This window comes from Hyaena hyaena, unplaced genomic scaffold, assembly GCF_003009895.1.
Source record: "Hyaena hyaena isolate Hyena2069 unplaced genomic scaffold, ASM300989v1 scaffold_538, whole genome shotgun sequence".
Lineage (NCBI taxonomy): Eukaryota > Metazoa > Chordata > Mammalia > Carnivora > Hyaenidae > Hyaena > Hyaena hyaena.
The window spans coordinates 402,889-424,588 of NW_024081172.1; the positions used below are offsets into that span (position 1 = coordinate 402,889).

At 35.0% G+C, this 21,700-nt stretch overlaps 1 protein-coding gene across 5 annotated transcripts in view; it reads right to left on the bottom strand.

Annotated features, from left to right (window-relative positions):
- Nucleotides 1-21,700, bottom strand: part of HACE1 (HECT domain and ankyrin repeat containing E3 ubiquitin protein ligase 1) — a 125,987-nt gene that overhangs the window by 82,589 nt on the left and 21,698 nt on the right. For 3 of the 5 annotated variants that reach the window (XM_039255692.1, XM_039255689.1, XM_039255691.1), the window contains 2 exons: nucleotides 17,866-17,997; nucleotides 6,125-6,207 (listed from right to left, as the gene is read on the bottom strand). In XM_039255692.1, the coding sequence (XP_039111623.1) occupies nucleotides 6,125-6,207; nucleotides 17,866-17,997 (215 nt within the window). Of the gene's footprint in view, nucleotides 1-6,124; nucleotides 6,208-17,865; nucleotides 17,998-21,700 lie in introns of those variants that run through there. The other 2 variants (XM_039255690.1, XM_039255693.1) reach the window with 2 other exon arrangements.

The following is a 21,700-nucleotide window of genomic DNA, read 5'->3' on the forward strand; positions in this document are numbered from 1 at the left end:
CAACACATGATATACTATAGCTAATATCAAATACTTTACAATTAACACTGTTCTATTCTTAAATGAAAGCTAAGTAAAAGGAAACTAATTTGAGCTTAATTTATTTAGGGAGACAGTAATATCTTTGTTTCTACTCTTATTTCTTGAGAAACTCAGATTTGCAAAGCTAATCTGTTCATTCTTCTACAGTTATTTAATATCCACATATCCAATCTTTCCAATTAAATTGTAAACTTGACAATGTATTTGTTCCATAACACCAAGCGTGATAGTTGGCTTATAACATGCACTTACTATATTTGTTGAATTATATTAAAGTTTTTAACTTCAGGTACCATTCATTTGATAAATATGCATTAAATAAGGTCATTTACTATAGAAAGTAACATAAAAAAATGACCTGAATCATAACTGATTTAGGATCTACCAGGTGACAATCATAATGCTCAGTTCTTTGTATAAAATCTGACTTAATCTTGACATTGTTATAAAACAAGTATTCATTCCATTTTTCAGTTGAGAAAACCATTAAGTTGAGAAAACCATGGAGTTGCTCAATGGCAGAGCAAAATTTGAATCTAGGTCAGTTTGATTCCAAAATCCTTCATCTACATCATACTATTCCATCATGATGAATAAACATAGAATTTCACCTCAAAGAGTAAACAATTCAATCCTCAAGAGACTATCGTATAAGATGCAAGGGGATTTATGCTATAATAAAAATATGATGGGGATCACACACTATGAACAGAAAAGATCACCATTTAAAAAATAGATCACTGTTGAATATATGTGGTTTTAAAAGTCTCCAAATAATTAGTTATTTACCATATATAGCAAAACAGAAAATTTAGCATGAAGGAAAAAAAGTACCTTACAACATATTTACAAAACTGGAGTTATTTCTAAAACCACATTAAAATCTCATCCATGATCAAGTGATGTTTCATTTCAAAAATATATTAAAAGCAAAAAACACGAGCTACATAATATACAAAATCTGCATAACCCAATTAGGATATCAAGTGCCTCACCTGTAATACTGCAAGAAATTAAGATTAACCTATGATCAACTGCTCAGGTATTGCATAAAAGATTTTTGAGTTCAAATAACTTCAAAAATTTGCCCAACGAATTATTTTTCTTTGAAATTCTACTACTTTTTTTTTTCCAAACACTTATTTTGAGAGACAGACATAGCGAGAAGGGCACGCGCGTGCGCACGCGCACACACACACACACGCACGCGCACACACACGCGCGCGCGCGCACACACACACACACACACAAAATCCAAAGCAGGCCTCAGGTTCTGAGCTGTCAGCACAGAGCCAGATGCGGGGCTGGAACTCACAAATTGCAAGATCAAGATTTAAGCTGAAATCGGACACTTAGCCACCCATGCGCCCCTCAACTACTTTTTTAATATTGATTGAGATAATACTCCCTTCAAGTAAATGCCAATGCATTTTCTGGAAACTAAGAAGTTGGCAAAGATTTAACAAGAATCACCGGTGTGGTAGTTCTAAGGCACTTAGAACAGATTTTTCAAGTGCTTTCAGTCTCCTAAATTTAGGCTCTTTTCAAGCAATATGATCTGAAAACTTGGCTAAAGTGCATATAATACATATACTACAGTATTTTTTGGAACTGCTTATAAAACAAAGAACCCACATTTTCTAAAGGTCCTTAAAGTTTACAATTTTCAGTCATTGGGCTGTTTTATATGGCTTTGACTATGAGTTCCACTAACTGAAAGGAGATGCTTGGCAGTAGCTATAAATCTATATTCAGAATCACATCTTTTTCTATTTCTCTATTGCAGACATGTACATTCCATAAATATCTCACTGATTTACTGTATCTATATAACCCCAGCTAAACTTTGCTTTCCTAATAAAACAAAAGTTATCCCAGATAAAAAAAAAATACTTGGAACCATCATCATACATCCAAATTCTTTTTTAAAAAACTCACTTAAGCTCAGGTGGCTCAGCTGGCTAAGCATCCAACTTTAGCTCAGGTCATGATCTTGCAGTTTATGAGTTCAAGCCCCACATCAGGCTCTCTGCTGTCAGCACAGAGCCCGCTTCAGATCCTCTGTCTCCCTCTCTCTAACCAGACTCTGCACATGCTCTTGTACTCTCTCTCTCTCAATAAATACATATTTAAAAAAATTAAAAAAAAAGAAGAATTCCATTAAGAGAATGGGAAGCTTAAGACTGAAAATAAAACCAATCTAATAATTTAAGGACTTGAAGCATTTGTAAATACCACATAAAAGTCCTGAAAACAAAGGTGTTTAAAGATGTGGGGTGGATAGGGGAAATCAATGTGTACCTATAATATACAGGAAAGAGAGCTAATGAATTATGTCTTGTGCAAAATACCTAGAGAAAAAGAGGTGGCTAAGAAATAGTTCCTGTCTTAATTTTAGGTCAAAATCAGTTTGAAAATGACTCACCCACAGGAGCATTACATTATTAAACATTTCTCAGAATTAGAACATAAAGTAACACAAAGAAAAAAGGAAAAAAATCTGTATGGTAAGAGAAGAATCCTATTTCTTAGAAAGAAAATCCTGTACAGCAATAAAACTGAATGAGGACAACCATACTTTGTGCTTACTGAGGAGTAGAGAAGTGTACTAAAGCTTAGTGAGTACATACTAACTGCAACTACTAAGTGCAAAATAATCTGCTGGATGCTTTATATAAGCCAGCTCATTTAATTCTCACTAAAGTCCCACAAGCCAGATAGCAGCATTTCTATTTCACAAAGACACAGAAGCTTCAGAGGTCAAGAAATTTGACTAAAGTTGCATAGATATGGGACTGAGATTTGCACCCTGCTCCAAGGCTCTTTCTCCTATATATCTCAATACCTTTTGAATTCAATTCAAAATTAAAAATTTTTTTTCAGTAGTTTATTCTTAAATAAGACATACAGTGATGTATCTAGTAATGCCTCTCAACCAATGAAAACTTAATTTAAGTTTAGCTTTTTAGAGTACCATAATTTGTCTTTAGGGTCACTTACTCTATTCCCCACATTCCTTTCCCTTTTCATTTAATCAGAGACAATACACTGGGAATAGTATGTTCAATATATACCTATATCTAGATATCACAAATATAATTAAAAGTCTGCCTACAAATGAACGATTTTCCATATCTATCATCCTGCTACAATGATAAATTTAATCTCTAGTTTCAATTTTAATCAGACTTGCTTAACCATCTCTGTTCAAAAAGATCTAGTATGTGCTAGATTAAAAGTTAATGATGGGGGATCTGGGTGGCTCAGTTGGCTGAGTGTCTGACATCGGCTCAGGTCATGATCTCAAAGTTCGTGGGTTCAAGCCCCATGTTGGGCTCTGTGCTGACAACTCAGAGCCTGGAGCCTGCTTCAGATTCTGTGTCTCCCTCTCTCTCTGTCCCTCCCCTGCTCTGCTCTGTCTCTATCTCTCAAAAATGAATAATTTATATTAAACTATTATACATGACACTTTTATACATTTTTCAAGCATGTAATTACAAGAAATAATTCATTCAAAAACATTCACTAATCATCTAAATGCAAAACACTGCACTACGCTTTGAATATAAAGCAGTGAATAAAATAAAATTCTTGCTTTCATTGGGCATCCAGTCCAGTAGGGGAGACAAGTATTTACTATAAACAAATAAATAAAAAATTACAAAATTCAAAGTACTGTAAAAGAAAGGATTCTGATGCTGTGAAGGAAAATTTGGGGAGAGGCCTACTAGACTGGTCAGGAGCTGCCTTCCTAAAATGTAACAGTTAAGCTGTGACATAAAGAGTCAGCAACATAAGACGCTTAAGGAAGAGCATTTGAGGCAAAATGAACAGCACGCTGAAAAGCCTGCTGGAAAGAGTCCCTTGCATTTGGTAAACTCAAAGAGAACCAATGTGGCGACAGCACAGTGCACTAGCAGGGGTCAGACCGTGCAGGTCTCATCGGCAAAGTCAGAATATGCAACAGAGGCACTGAAAAGTTTTAAATACAGGGTTTAAACAGAGTGACAAAAGTCAATTCATTTTCTTAAAAGATGACTTTGGTTGCTGAGGAAAGGACAGATGGGAGGGAAACAATAGAGAAAGGGAGACCAGTTAAGAGACAACTATCGAATTCTAGACTAGAGGTAACAATATTAACTAAGGTCATTTCTGTGAGGTGGAAAGAAGTGATTCAGAATATAGTCTGAAGGTGAAATTTACAGAATTTACTAATAAATTCCAAGCTGAGGGTAAGACAGAGACAGAGAAAGAGAAATACAAAATAATCATCTAGTTTCTGGTTTAAAGAACTGGAAGGATAAGGGTTCCAATAACTGAGATGAGAAAAGGTGAATGAAAGGTTTGAAAAGGAAAATCTGAGGCTCGACTTTGGACACTCTGACATCTGAGATTCTACAATACTTGCAAGCGATGATGTAAATCACGCAGGTAGCCATTCAAATCTGAAGCTTCAAAGAAAGGACTAATCTAGAGATAACTCCAGAAGATAGGATATGATTTCAGGAAATCAAACAATGACATTATTCATAAATTCAGGACACTACAGAAGGAATTGTTTTCCTAGCCAAGCAACCAAATTGTTAAGTATAATGTAAGAAAATGGCTGAATTCAGATAAGATATAAAAGTCTAGAGATCCAAAAGTCCTTGTATTCTAATTCAAGGTTGTTCAATGATGATTTTTTTGAATATTTAAATTTTCTTTTACATTTATTTATTTTTGAGAGACAGAGAGAGACAGAGCATAAACAGGGAAGGGGCAGAGAGAGAAAGAGACACAGAATCTGAAACAGGCTCCAGGCTCTGAGCTAGTGGTCTGCACAGAGACCGAAGCAGGGCTCGCACCCACGAACCATGAGATCATGACCTGAGCTGAAGTCAGACGCTCAACTGACTGAGCCACCCAGGCACCCCTGTTCAATGATGATTTGAACCAGTGTAATCAAAGTAACATTAGAGACCCTAAAGAGAAGCTAAAGAAGAACAAAAGCAGGCCTTTTTAGTTTAAAACAAATCTCCAATAAAATGATACACAACAGAAAGAAGAATAACAAAAGAGAAACCTTCTAGAGACCTTTATATCTGAATTTAAGAGGCTAAATAAATAATGCAATGCATATAATCTATACCAAAAACAAGACATACTAGCATATTGTAAACTGCTTCTAATTGTAAACTACATTTACGTAATATTATGTATACATGTGGGGGAGGGTGTATGGGGTGGAATATGTTAGCTTTTATAACTTTTATATTGTTAGCTCCTTTGAGACTGAAGCTTATTATTGTATCACTAATGTCTATAAGGTATGGCACACAGTAAGTGGTTAACTAAATGTTTTATTACATGAATGAACCAACGATCAAAATGTACGCTCAAAGAAAATGAGCCAAGACAGAAGTGCAAAAATAATACATAACTTAATATCTAACAAGACAAATTCAAAGATTTTTTTTTTAGATTTACAAATCTAAGGGGTGCCTGGGTGGCTCAGTCAGTTAAGCATCCGACTTCGGCTCAGGTCATGATCTCACTGTCTGTGGGTCTGAGCCCCGCAACGGGCTCTGTGCTGACAGCTCAGAGCCTGGAGCCTTTTTCAGATTCTGTGTCTCTCTCTCTCTCTCTGCCCCTTCTCTGCTCACACTCTGTCTCTGTCTCTCTCAAAAATGAACAAACATTTAAAAACATTTTTAAAAAATATTTGCAGAAAGTTACAAATCCAAAGAAAGCAAAGACACGGCTCTGGTCCAAGACATACTTTAATAGCTTATGCCTCTGGAACTGACCTAGTACTTAATAAAGAAAACTATGGAAATCACTGGATTATAGATATGTCTTTTTTCATTACTTCTTAAGTAATTAATTTAAAATTTAAATAATCAAGTAAATCAAAAGCTCCCACTTATAAAAACACTGGCAATATATAATAGAAAAACTTTTCCTTACACAGTTAAGGAAGCACAGTAATCGTGGGAAAACAAGAGAGGTTTTAGAAAGCATACAAAAATGCCTGTGTTTGGAAGTATAACAGATTACAACATTCTTGAAGAAGAGCATCTGGAAATATAAAATATCATACCTGCAAGCGAAGTACAAAGGCGTGGCTCCAGATACATTTGGCCTATTAATATCAGCACCACTGTCTAGCAAGCACTGCACTGTCTGAAGGGGAAAAGAACAATTAAAAGTAAAGTCAAAGAGACACAATTATCACAATTTAAATAGATATAAGAAATACTCTTGCCACAACCTGAAATTTTAAAGTAGAACAAGCAGGAACATGACAATTATGACGGCTAAACAACTTCTACTTTTTGGTAAGCTCTCTTGAGACTCCCAGGCACTAAACTATAATATATGTGGAATTGGCTAGCAAATTGGACAGCACTGCTCTAGATATTTGAATTCAAAGACCAGAATTTCTCGGGGAGCCTCGGTGGCTCAGTCAGTTAAGCATCTGACTCTTGGTTTTGGCTCAGGTCATGATCTCACAGTTTCCTGAGTTCAAGCCCCACATCTGGCTCTGTGCTGGCAGTGCAAAGCCTGCTTGAGATTCTCTGTCTCCCTCATTCTCTGTGCCCCCTGCCCCTACTTACTCTGTCTCTGTCTCTCTCAAAATAAATAAATAAACTTAAAAAAAAAAAAAACAGAATCTCTTGCCTGTAAAAGCAAAAAATAAGTACCAGAGCTATAACTTTATCAAAATCAAACATAATTATTATCAAAGTACGAAGTGTTAAAAAACTAAGAAGTCCTTTTGCTAGTAACAGTATCTAATGCTGACTCAGTTTCTTTGATAATCCCATTCATACATACTCTGTCTCCTAAGCTCTACTTCTGCAATCATCTGAGTTGAACTAAGAAAACCAAGTTAATATAAAATCTTAAGGATACACATCCGGCAATTAGAGAGAGAATGAGGTTTGCTGAAACCCTTAAAAAAAAAAAAAAAAGAATTTCTTCTGCTTTTATTCCTTAATCCTCATTTGAGTTTCTCCTGCAATAATGGAAGAAAATATGTAAAAATCTAAAAAGTTTTTGGAATTACACTGTTAAATATTACTTCCGGATTGAACACATATGTTCATTTTTGCTGCTCTAAAACCTAGTACAAGGTCAGTAAAATAATGAGACTATAAGCCCACAAGAAAGAACAGGAAAGAACAAAACAGCATACTAGATAAATCAATAAGTTTTGGGAAAATGGCAAGCAAATGGAGGAAGAGTGTCTTTGACTTAGCAGATCAAAGACAGCTGAAGTCTAAGTGTCTGAAAATGTGGATTCCAACAAACCACCAAATTCTCACTACGGAACACAGATAGAAAATACAGGAATTGGAAGTACCAGCTTCCTTGGATGATGAGGATAGTTACAAAGAGCTCTAAATAGGAATAGTAGTTGAAAGCCTAAAACTATAAAAGAAATCAGTTGGTGGGGTGCTGGGTGGTTCAGTTGGTTAAGCATCCAACTCGGCTTCAGCTCAGGTTGTGATTTCATAGGTTGTGAGTTTAAGCTCCCTATAATCAGGCTCCACGCTGACACAGGACCTGCTTGGGATTCTCTCTCTCCCTCCCTCTCTCTCTGCCCTTCCCCCATTCATGTCTTTTCTCTCTCTTTCTCTCTCAAAATAAATAAACTTTAAAAAATAATAATTAAAAAAAAAAAAAAAAACAGTTGGACTTTACCCCAGGGCCCTTCCTCCCCATTCCACAGAGTTAGCCACTATCCCTCCCTATACTATCTCAAAGTAGGAAGGTTTATTCTCTGGGCAAAGTGAAATGGGTAGCTCTAAACAGCAGGCAGGATTATACAGGTAAAGCAGAGATAAGGAGCCACGATGAAAACAATTCAGTGAAAACCTACAACCCCCATATTCAAGCAGGCTCCCACAAATCCAGTAGGCAGGCTTAAAACCTCAAAGAACAGAGATTGAAAGTTTCCTCTCTAAAGACCGGCACCAGAGAAGAATCCTACAAATAAGACATTACAGAGTGGCTATGAAATCGCTCAGTTGTCCCCTAGGGGACATTCAGCAATGCTGGGAGATTTTTTTTCCCAATGACTGGGGAAGAAGGTGTGCAACTGGCAGCTAGTAGATAGAGGTCAGGGATATGTCTAAACGTCCTACAATCGACAGAAAGCCTCCATAACAAAGAAGTTTCAGTTCCCAAATATCAACAGCAGCAAAACTGAGAAGCCAGAGCATACCGTGAGGCCAACCAAAAAACCCACCCCACATACACAATGCTTCTGGCCAATGTTTTAGTGCCTCACCACTATACACAGATGGAGAGACAATATTTAATAATCAACTAACCTGATGGCTAACTAGAAGTAGGTCTCTAACTTGAAAAACAAAAATCAAAATAAACAGAAAAAGGAAGTCAGAAAAATAAAGATAGTAAAGGGAACCAAAGATAAAATAAAAATCAGACAAGATATTACCCTCAAACAGAAAAGATTTTATATCCACAGGACAAGAACAAGATGCTGAAAGAAAAATATTCAGAGAATAAGAAATCAAAACTATGATGGAAGAAGTAAAAATTCAATAGAAGTTTAAACAGTTTTTTAAACTGTATTTTTATTGATTTGTTTATATAATCTCTACACCCACTGAGGGGCTCAAATTCACAACCCTGAGATCAAGAATTATAGGCTCCTCTGACAGAACCATCCAGGCGCCCCTAGAAATTCAAGAGAAGGTTAGAAAGACAATGTTGAAAAACTCTACAAGAAGGAAAGTAAAACAAAAAGACAGAATAGAAGAATAGGAAATTGGTAGACAGTAGGCAGACACTGTAGAAATTGACAGGCAGACACTGTAGACATCCAGAATAAAGAAAATGAGGGAGGTGGGAGACCAAAAGGATGCAATTAAGAAATAATATCAAAAACTTTCCAGACCTGAAAGATCTCCAGTGCCAGACTGAGAAGGCACCAAGTGCCTGACATAATAAATTAAGACTTTCAACAAGGTACATCAAAGTGGCATTGCATAATACTGGGGATGTACGATTCCAGAGACCAACAGAAACCAGATCAGCGCTATACTTCTCAACAGCAACACTGGAATTTTAAATGTGAAATGTCTCCAAAAAAGTAGAGTGAATGACTTCCAATGTAGAATTCTATAGCCAACCACACTATCACTCAAATAGATGGTTTTAAATAAAAAAAAACTTGTGTAGCTATGTAAGATCTGAGGGAAAAAATTCCCTCCAGTGCACCTTTTCCAAGAAGCTACTGGAGGATATCCTCCTCCAAAACGAAGGAATACATCAAAGTAGAAGATGTGGAATCTAGATTATTTGGGATGGAACTAAAGAGAGTTTAAAAGTTTTTAAAACGTGGAAGTGATAACTACCTAATGAATGTTTTTGTAGAAAACAGTACAAAGATATTTTGTAGAAACATACAGGAAGAATTACTGATTCATAAAAATAAAAATTGAACAAAGCCAAGTATAAACTTTAAGTAGTCACCCTAGATAGAAAATGTTATTATAATCCATTACTTGACACAGCAGTAAACAATATTTACCTAACTATATATACAACTAATCTTGTCTAGCCAAAATGTACAATATAATTTTAGAAATGGGAGAAGAAGGCATGGGAAGAGGATTTAAATGAGTTAAGTCCTCACTCAACCAGGACAAGAAATGATTCAGTGTTATCTAAAAGCTAAGAAAGAGCAAAAGAAGCATATTGTTTGGAAACAGATACCAGAGGAAAATCTAAAAGAGTTGAAAATTGTTGCCTGATGATCATGACTTAACCAAAAAAAAAAAAAAAAAAAAAAAGGTGGTTCAGGGAACTGTCATTTTTACTGCAAAGATTTTAATAAAAATCAAATATTTTAAGATACAGTATTCACGGGAGCTCTTTGGTGGCTCACCAAGTGTCCGACTTGGGCTCAGGTCATGATCTCAGGGCTCATGGGTTCCAGCCCTGGATTGGGTTCTGTGCTGACAGCTCAGAGCCTGGAGCCTGCTTCGGATTCTGTGTCTCCATCTCTTTCTGTCCCTCCCCCGCTCACACACTGTCTCTCAAAACTAAACATTTAAAAACAATTTTAAAAATGCTTTTTAATAAAAAATAAAAAAAGATATAATATTATATCACTATATCAAGTACTGCTACTTGAATTTACTTCTATCCCAAAAGGAACAGAAACAAGGTTTCATAAAACTTTACCATCAGCTATATAATTCCTTTAAACTAAGGAACAGTAGTTCAGCACAACCTTCAAATATAAGCAAAACAAGCATGTGGATCATTATTTTATAAGACAAGGCCTATTTAAGCCTTTTGATCATGACTTTCTCCTTCCTGATTATTGATCTGGAAGCTGTGCCTAAATGGCCCTAAAGAAGAATGAAATGGACAGATGGACAGCAACAATAATGTTCATTAACTGCTATAACAATTAGGCATGAGCCATAATTCAAAAAGCTCAAGAAAGATGAAAGCCAATTTATTGAAAATATATGCTAATATGCAATTAAAATCAAGTAACCTAGATACAAGCAGAAATTAATTATTAATAAAACATACTATGCATCCACAAAAATTACAGTTTAAAATATTTAAAATGTAAAATATATAACGTCATAATATTTCAAGTAACCTTAACATGCGCCTGGACACTGTGCTAATAAATTTAATACATCCTGTGAGGAAAGTGATATTCTCTCTACTTTTAAAGTAGAAAACTGAGTCTCAAAGAAGACAAGTAGTGTGTATCCTCTTTCAGGATACAAAGAGCATGCAGGAATTAAATCTAAGCCTATATTCATAACCAGTATGCTACCTACCAAAAAGTAGGAATTCTAATTTTTCTGAATTCAAACTACTAAATAGTATTATAGCTAACTGGCATAGTTTAATAAACTACATTAATTCTACCAATTCCCCACTGAATAACTACTTGAGAGTCAAACTTACGTGCCTAGACAGCTGTTTGTGTTCAGTGTTAAAATAATGCATTTTAAAGCATGTAGTTTTTACAGCACTTCTGTATCTATATATACTATAGAACTTAAGAGCACAAAAACAACTCAGCCATTAGACTAGCATATTCCTCTCTACTATTTTCTTCAACAATGTAATGAGACAAACTTGGCAAATCATAGCAAGAAAACATGACATATAATATGAATATGTTCCTATCACATCCTCACTTATAGGAAATACCTGATGAAGACATGAAAAATTATTTCTGTTCTTGAGAAAAGATTAAGCAGAAATAGCTCAATCTAGCATTTCCTTTCCATTTGTAAATCTTTCTGCTTTTCTAACAAAATTAACATCATCAAAATATATACCTCTTAAAAGAAACATTTTTTAAAAACTTTCAACAGTTCCACCTGTAGCTAAAATGTTGCCTGAAGGCAAACAAGGAGAAAAAGCCAGTTCCTTCAGAGTAAGGATAAGTAATATATAAAAGGATTTGAATGTGAAGAATGACAACTGCCTTGTAGCACTGAAATGACTGAAAAGTCATTAATCTTTAGGATTAAAAAGAAGGGTTTGTATACAGACTTCTTTTTGTAAAAGTTCTGAAATAGGAGGAGAAAGGATAATGTAGAGTTCAATTACCAGTTAAGCAGAACAGGAGGAGCAAGAAAGTCACAGATAACCTAAATCACAGTTTTAGAAAAATACTTTCAGTCTAGGTAGAACTACTTATATGTATAGGAAGGGTAAAATAACTTTGAAACTAGTAAAACTCAGGTGGATGAAACTCTGCATGTTTATTAAGTTAAAATAAATACATGAAAGCTCTCGAATGAACAATACTACTAGAGGACTTTAAATTATACAGAAGCATAAGGAAAAACATAATTGAAGAAAATAATTCAGGATTTAACCACCAAAATCCCTAGGGAGTCTCAAAAGCAGCAATTTTCACCAATAGAAACAAATCAGACCCAAATTTTTATAAGAATCAGCCCTATATACAACACTAAGGCATAAAATTTCAAAATGACAGACATTCAGAAATGGAAAGAAAATGGAAGGAAAAAACTGACTGAAATGGTACTGCATTTGTCTTGCCCATTCCATCTTTAAAAAAAAATTCCAATGTCTATTATGTGCTAGAGGCTCCTCTAGATGCTGAAGTTACAGCAATGAACAAAACCTTCTTCCCTCACGAAGCTTATATTTTAGTGGAAAAGAAAACCAAGAGACAAAACAAATAAAATATGTAGATGGTAACTAGTGATATGCAGAAAAATTAAAAAGATTCTCTATGACAAATTTGGATTCAATGTGCTTTAACAAATTCCTCACACTTGTACCCAAATACTTCTGTAAAAACTGCATTGTGTCTAAATTGCATTGTGACTATAAACCATGAAGTCCAAAAAAAACCCAACTGTGATTTACAAGTCTTTAGTTCTTTTGTTTTCAATATTTTATGACTTCTCATTTACCTGAAAAAAACGGAGCTCAGTAGCTTATAGTATGAAATGTAGACACATAAAAGTATACCAACATAAATATCTGTGAATGAGAGCTGATTATCTATATTTTCCAAGTTAGTATAATACATAATTTTAAGAATGACATTGAACTAAAATTTTATTTGCTTAATGTAGATCATCAAAATATGCTTTTAGGCTTCTAGGTGGCTCAGTCAGTTAAGCGTCCAACTTTAGCTCAAGTCATGATTTCACGGTTTGTAAATTTGAGCCCTACATCAGGCTCTCTGTTGTCAGGGTAGAGCCCACTTTGGATCCTCTGTCTCCCTCTTTCCCTTCCCCTTTCCCACTAGCCTGCTTTCAAAAATAAACATTAAAAAATATCATCATCATCAAAACTTCAAATTCCCTGTCCAACATCCCCCCCGCCCCCAGCAAAACAAAATAAAACAATTCTCCTATTCCTAGATAATCTACAATGGGGGGGGGGGGGTTGTCCTTGGTCCTTACAATGCTGGGTAGGAAAGTTGAAAAAAAGCATTGGAAGGAGATTTTCATATGGCTTCAAGAAATCACTGAAAATAAGCAACACATTTTCAACAGACTTCTTTCATGACCTTTCAAGTGATACAGCAATATTGTGAGTGCAAAACTAATGTGCAAAGCTAATGTTTGGGTCAATCTCAAAAGTCATTTAATTGAAGGCAGTGACTAACCAAGACCACCTGTGCCCAATACACTGATAAATTACAAAGCAAGAAATCTAAGGCAGCTCTCCTTTATCAATGTCAACTCTCTAAACAACACTGATCAAAGTACAAAGGAATAGATATTCAATATTAAAACTACGAGTAAAAATCTGAGTTAGGGTATTATTAGTAGCTAAAAGAGACCAAACAACAACAAAAAAGCATCTTTATCTTTTACTAAAAATAATTATAATGACATGACTTGAGAGCAATGCACAAATAACTTGACACCAAGAAAAATGGCCACTCACTAATCAGTGACTGGTTTATACAGATTTTCTATACAAAACTGTCCACCTAAACCTAGCAAAGCTTTGAAGTCATTGTAACATCTAGTGTGTCATTATTTTCCAGTTGTGTTTGAAAATCACAGTGATAGACCTTTATTTGCTCACATTTCCCAGAAGTGATTAAAGGAGAATTCTAACATCAGAATAAATAAAATTACTCTGAACCTAAAAACACAATCCAAAATGTTAGTCTATCTAGCTTTGTGCCTCAAGGCTGAACCCAATGAATGTTTTTTGCAAAAGCTTTCAATTAAGTTTGCATGGCTGTCCTGTAATTCTCTGGATGAAAAGCTTGGAAACTGGCTGAAAGGTATCAACAGAGCAGACTGAACGTAGGTAAATATTGTTACTGAACAAGCCTACAATTTCAGTAAAGCATGCAGTCAGTTCTACCAAAGATAGTCTATAATGCCAGTGTCAAACAATGCTTTTTAAGTTTCAAGGGCTTAAATATACTCTAAGCGGGGTTCAACTATCATTTTATATTGTTTGCCAAGCTTCATATTTAGCTATATAAATTTAGTAGTATAAAGTTCATCCCGATAAAAATAAAAAATTAAGTGAAGTGAAATTAATCCATAAACTAATCCTGCTGTATACTCTAATTTATATAAACTGAAACTAAACCATTTGACAATTTGCTAGGGTTTCTAAATCCAAGTTATTATAGAAAAACAGTAATCAACCGTTTGTGGCAATTTAACATCTTAAAATTTTTAAGATGCAATAAAACATCTTAAAAAACTAATGACAAAGAAAAAAGTAGCAAAAAGTAAGTTCAATTTATGGCCAAAAAAACTGGTGTCAATTATATCTACATAGAGTAATATTAGGTTTTATTATACTTAAAATTGGGATTAAAAATCAAACACACAGGTCCTAACTTACTACACAAGAATAGATGAATTAAGGGTCCAGACAGTGCTTTCTACTTACCTTGCAAAATCGCCTCATCCATATTAGTAATGGTAGTAAAAATAAATAAGTGTAATAACAATACCAATTCTATTATCGCTCTTAGTGCCTTCCAAAGTGTTCACAACACTTTAATTAATTACATAATCGATAAACAGAATATGCCTTAGGAGGTAGATAAAGGCAAGGGAGAAAAAGCTGCCCAAGACTATTTAATAGGCCAGCAGAATAACCAAACTCTGAAGTGATTTTTAAAATCAATATCCCAAGACAAACCGTATAACTAAGAACAGCTGACCTAAGGAAAGTTATAAAAAGTTAAATTACTAAGGAGCTATTATGATCATGTCTTTCACTTGATCATTTCTAAATAGGAACAGAAGTAGTTTAAAAATCATAGTGCTATTGTGTTGCAAGGGCAAAAAATGGTCAGAATGTAAACCACTTCTTTCAATAATATGATGACACCTTCATCTTGGTTTACCACTACCAAAACCAATGCATCTACATGAAATCATGGCAAAGATTACTCAATTTCTTAGTTATAACAAAAATGAATCTTTCTTCCAAATCTTCTGTCTTTTAAGAAGTAATGTAAATCTGAATAGCATTTATCATCAAAGCAAGAAAACAGTATTCAATTACAAATTCTACAAAGCTTTAGAGCTCTTAGCCAGTTGATCAAGATCTTTCCATGCACTCCTGAGATTTACCCTACAATGGAATGAGAAAGTAAATTTCAGAGGATTTAGCATATCTGCCTCTTTAATTTGAAAAGTGCTAATATCTTTTAAAAATATTTTTTAAATGGAGCTTTCTCCCTTTAAAGTGTTCTATTTGATTCTGTAAAATATGTATAAATAATGTGCAAGCTTTTAAGCTTAAATATAAGTCTTGAAACCTACATGCACTGTTCTGTGTCTACATGGAACCAAATTTTGAAGACCCTTTAATGAATTTATGCATGAACTGGCTACTGGGAGACAATGAAAAGGCCAATTTTAGTTGCTGCTAAAATAAGTCACTAGGACCTGACAAATCATTTTAGACTCAGTGTTCAACTTATGGAAAAATATACAGAAAGAGTTTTAAAAATCAATAATCTTTACCCTGTAATAAATATCATATCATATGCTCATCCACTGAGATTTGAACATGCCCCAGAAATATGTAAGTAATTATGAAACACAGGTAATATTAGCACAACTACCAACAAAGATTTTTAGGGGTATAATCAGTCTGGAAGCTTAATCTATCTCTTAATAGACTAATTTTAGGATTCTTTCTTGCCTTAATTGAAGAATTAAAGATGCATACAGTGACTCATAAAATAGTCAGTGCTAAGCATACTCTTTCTCTGTTCATGATCCTTGTAGATAATTATAACTGACCAACTATGACAGAATGGAATCTCACTCACCAATACAATTAAGCACAAGTCAATATGGCTTTTGTACCCTTCCTCCTCTACTATATCTGCAAAATCTCACTCTGTGAAACTCATCATCATAGTGAAGTCAGGCCCCCTATAAATCTTCTGAGAATATAATTCTTCAAAGGCATTTGACTATTAGGAATTCTCCCTTCTTTCACCACACCTGCTTTAGGTTGTAAACCATATGGAGTATATTATACTAACTATTCTTCAATAACTTCAGAGGCAATTCTAAATTTTTAATGCAGCCTGTAATACACATGTTTTGAAATAAGGTTTTCTTACTAATTCTTATTTCTTCATGACTCAAGGCAGGTAAAATTAGGTTTTATAAATCTCTTCTGATCCGAATTCCAGTGTTTTGTACAAAAGTTCTTGGGCAACAGGTAGGGTTTATAATCTCAGTAAATGACACTCCAATCATCTGTTATAAGAGAGAATGTTTGTATTAAAGTGGGTGCTTTTCTGTCCTATAGCACCTGCCAGTAGGACCCCTTCTCTAATATGCAGCAGTTGTTTATAAAGACCTGGGCCATTCCACATTAGGACATTTCAGATAATTTTTTTTCACACAGAATATTTTTTAAATTAATAGTACTGACTCTCAGAAAGTAAAAACTGATGAGAAGGAAATACTGGGTTAGTTTTCAAATGATGAGAGATCAAAACAACAACAACAACAACAACAACAACTAAAAATGAACAACTGGTGTTCAGAAGAAATTCCAGGAAAGAAAAAGAAAATCTTGTATTTCTCCTTTTATCCAACCCTTATTAAACATAAGAGAATGTCATTCTCAGCCTCATTATCTTAAAGAAGTATAATATTCTGTGAATTATAGTCCTGCTTTGTAAAGCTTCTAAACATTAAGGATCCTACATCCTGAACCCAAATTAAGGAAAAGTATTTGCAGAGATGAAAATCCAGATTCCAGTAGGAATTCTCCCAACATAAAGGCTCAGAGAAAGTATGTACAAAACAATAAACACACAAATTTCTGTATCTTTGCAGTTATTGGTGATGGCTTTTTGTTTTAGGCTGGTTTTTTGTTGTTGTTGTTATTGTTGTAGTTAACAAGTAAATAAATAACATTGTATTATCAATAATGTTAAATATGAAAAAAAAAAACCTCAAAAGTAACCAGGATAGAAAATTATAGCAAAGCCAATATTAAAATTTTAAGCTATTTTTGTATAAGGCAGCAGTCTCCTAATGACAGAGGAAACTATTAGCAATTTTCATTTTTTTTAAAGACTTTTTTTTTGAGGGAGAGAGAGAGAGTGCAAGTGGGGCAGGGACCAGAAAGAGGGAGCAGAGGATCCGAAGTGGGCTCTGTGCTGACAGCAGCAAGCCCGATGTGGGGCTCATGAATTGCAACACCATGATCCAAGCCAAAGTTGGATGCTCAACCGACTGAGCCACCAAGGCGCCCCAACTATTACCAATTTTTAAAGCCGAATATTGTACATGGGAGTTAACAGGAAAGTACTGACATAAAACAAATGCATGACTTTAGAACTCTTAAGAAAAAAAGAAAACCATCACTCTAGTTGTGCAACATATTCCAAAACAGCAGAGAAAATCATAATCCAAGCTGAACTGTTTAAGCAATGTCAGCGCTCAGTTTCTTACTATCTAATCCCAATAATTTTGGCTTAATGGTAAAAAATAAAATATGAAAAAGTTATGTATTAAGACTGAGAATAAGAACATTATTACTTAAAATTACATATGAATAGACACTTAAAATTTTCGTGAAAATCTGTGAAGCAGAAATAAATTTGAAATCCAAATACTTTAAAAAGATTTAAAAGCCCTGCTTTCTATTCCTTTTATCCATAAAGAATATATTAATCATAAGTCCATATAATGCAAGACACATTAAGATTTTGCTATGGTGCTTCATATTCCCAATTATGCACAGTGAAAAACTTTTCATAAATTCAAAGTTTTCAAAAATAAATACATGCAACTTTAAAGTCCTCAGGGCTTAATTTACCGTCTTGTGACCGTTCTGGCAGGCCACATGCAGTGCTGTCTGCCCCATCGCATCCTCAACATCGACGTCACTGACGTGCTGTACAAGGTCATGGAGTAGTTCTGTCCGCCCATTCACAGCCAGCCAGTGTATCTGTGTAGCCATGGAGTTACTTAACATTTGTGCAAGGAGTGTTTCATATAAAAACAGCAGATAAATAATGCTATTACATCTCAAATGTGAGAATACACACACCAAAGACTAAATTAAAATAAAAGCCCATACATTTTCCTATACTTTCATATGGGGAAAAATATGCATCAACATGTAGGATACACACCATGTACTTCAAAATCAAACATTTCATAGATCAAAATAATTAAGGGTCCTAAACTTAGGATCATCAAATACTCTGCTTCCTAGATGATCCTGGACTCTATGCATAGCTTGTCTCTAAAGAAAAGGTACTGGATGTTTTTCCTTCCTCAGAAGCATGAAACATGAGTAAAAATTAATTAACACAGTAGGCATCATATTCTTTACCTCACATCTTTTGCAAATAATGCATGTATCATACACAAATTATAATACATAAGGAAGATAAAACATCTATAACTCTACCACTCAAAGATAATCAATACTAAAACTTTGGACTATGCCATCCATTCATTTTTTTTATTGCTTTATTTCTTTTTTGAGGGGGAGGGATCAGTGGATCCAAAATGGGCTCCATGCTGACAGCAAGTGAGCCCGACATGGGGCTGGGACTCACAAACCATGAGATCATGACCTGAGCCGAAGTCAGACACCCAACCAACTGAACCACTCAAGCACCCCAATCCATGTATTTTTCAACTTTTTTCCATTAAAAAATATACCGTGAAACTTCTGTTTTAAGATGGCAGCTTGAACATATGCATCAACTTCTATTTCTTCCCCAACTCCATTAAAATGACAATAAAGAGTATCCTTTCTTAAAAGACCTTTACCTTAAGATAAAAAAGAGACTAAAATAGCAACAAGTTTTGGAAGCTAAAAGCTTTTGTCTGACTTATCAGAACAAAAGGCTGAATCTAATCAGCAGTAGAGAAAGCCAAAAAGGTGACTCAGATCACTGATATCCCAAAAGCTCTAGAATCAGTGGCAAGCACTATGCATCTCTTAAAGTAAGGGTGAATTGGCAGACCTAAATAAGATTTAGACCCTAAATCCCATCCCACCTCAAAGCCAGTAACTGCCCCTCCCCATCTGAGAGAACACAAGAGGCATGAAAATAGTGTCTAGATAAGAGACACCAGGCACAATGAAGCAAAAATAACACACTGAAATAGGGAGATGAAGCACAAGTTTACACACTGAATACTGATGCTAACATGCTCCTGGCAACTGTTAAAGCTTTCTCTGAGGAATCTGACCAACTCGAGAGTAAACGCCTAAAGAAACTGACATCAGAAAGAATCCTAAAGTCAAATGCCCAAGCAGATCACCCTACACTACACCCTACACCCTACCAAGCAGATCAGCCCATGGTGAATAAACTTCATTCATTCAGAGCTTTCAAGTAGCTTTTTCTGATTCCACCAAACATTTGACAAGCGTACCTAGTTGAAAGACAGAATACACAATAAATAAATAAGTAAATAAAGAAAAAGCAAGAGGAGAAAAGGAACCATGAATATTCAAAGAAAAAACTTCAAAAGAAAAAGTTGTGTTTAATACTCTCAGAGAGAGTACGTACTGACCGCATGCTTCAAACAAGAATAGGGTACTCAACTTAAGCATCACATCTTACACAAATATTAGCTCAAAATGGATCATAGGCTTAGATATAAAATACAAAGTTGTAGAAATTTTTTAAAAAGATCTGAGAAAAATATTCAGGATCTAATGTTAGGCAGAGTTCTTAAACGTGATACCAAAAGTATAATGCATTAATGTAAAAACTGATACCTTTGACTTCATCAAAACTGGAAATTTTTACACAAGAGATCCTATGAAGAGTTTAAAATGGCAGGGGCGCCCGAGTGGCTCAGTCGGTTGAGTGACCAACTTTGGCTCAGGTCATAATCTCACAGCTAGGAGGTTTGAGCCCTGCGTCAGGCTGACAGCTCAGAGCCTGGAGTCTGCTTCGGATTCTGTGTCTCCCTCTCTCTCACTCCTATCCACATTCTGTGTATCTCTCTTTCAAAAATAAATAAAACACGAAAAAATAAAATTAAACAAAAGACTTTAATATGGCAAACTAGAGATTAAGAGAAAATATTTGCAAATCAGATACCTGACAAAGGACTAGTATCTTCAGTATATAAAGATTCTCTCAGCTCAAGAGTTAAAAAGTAATCTCATTAAAAAAATAGGCAAATGTCATGAATTGACATTTCATGTCAAAAGATAATAGATAGAAAAATTACCCAAAAAATACAAAATACTAATTCAAAGGGATGTGTGCACCTTAATGTTGTTCACAGCAGCATTATTTACAATAGCCAAATTATGGAAACAGCCCAAGTGTCCATCAAGTGATGAATGGATACACATGCAGTGTATATACATAAAACGGAATATTACTCAGCAATAATAAAGAATTAAATCTTGCCATTTGCAACAATGTGGATAGAGCTTAAGAGTACTGTGCTAAGCCTCTCCACAATAGCTAAAACATGGAAAGAGCCTAAGTGTCCATCAACAGATGAATGGATCAAGAAGATGTGGTTTATCTATACCATGGAATACTACATGGCAATGAGAAAAAATGAAATCTGGCCATGTGTAGCCACATGGATGGACCTTGAGGGTGTTATGCTGAGCGAAATAAGTCAGGCAGAGAAGGACAAATATCATATGTTTGCACGTATAGGAGGATTAGGAGGAACTTGACGGAGGAACAAGGGGGAGAAGAAGGGCGGAAATGGTGGGGGAAAAGGAGAGAGGCAAACCATGAGAGACTCTTGAATGTTGACAAAAACTGAGGACTGATGGATGAGGGGGGGAGGGGGGGATGGGCATGGAGGAGGGCACTTTGGGGATGAGCACTGAGTGTTATGTAGAAACTAATTTGACAATAAACTATTTGTAAAAAAAAAAAAAGAGTACTGTGCTAAGCAACATAAGTCAGAGAAAGACAAACAGCATGATTTCATTTCTATGTGGAATTTGAGAAACAAAACAAACAAGCAAAGGGAAAAAAGAGAAAGAGAACAAGAAACAGACTCAAGTATAGAGAACAAACTGATGGCTCTCAGAGGAGAAATGGTTGGGGGGATGCATTAAATAGGTGATAGGGATTAAGGAGGGCACTTGTAATGAGCAATGGATGTTTTATGGAAGTGCTGAATCACTATACTGTACATCTGAAACTAATAGAACACCACAGGTTAACTAACTGGAATTTAAATAAAAACTTTAAGAAAGAAAAAAAAAGGAAAGATATACAGATAGCAAAAAAGGACATGAAAAGATGTCAACTAGGCAAATGCAAATTAAAACCACAATGAGATAGCAACTGCACATACATCATAATGGATAAAATAAAAAATTGTGACATCAAGTGCTGGTGAAGATGCTGAAAAACTAGATCACTCATACGTTGCTGCTGGGGGTATAAAATGATGCAGGCACTCTGGAAAAGTTAGGCACTGCATGTTAAAACTAAACATGAAACTACTATATAACACAGCAACTATATTCTTGGGCCTTTATTCCAGATATATGAAAACTTTTATGTTCACACAAAAACCTGTACAGTACTACAGGTACACTAGTATAGCTGTTTATAGCAGCTTTATTTGAGATAGCTCCAAACAGGATATGACCCAGATGTCCTTCAACAGGTAAATACTTATATAAACAGTGTTAT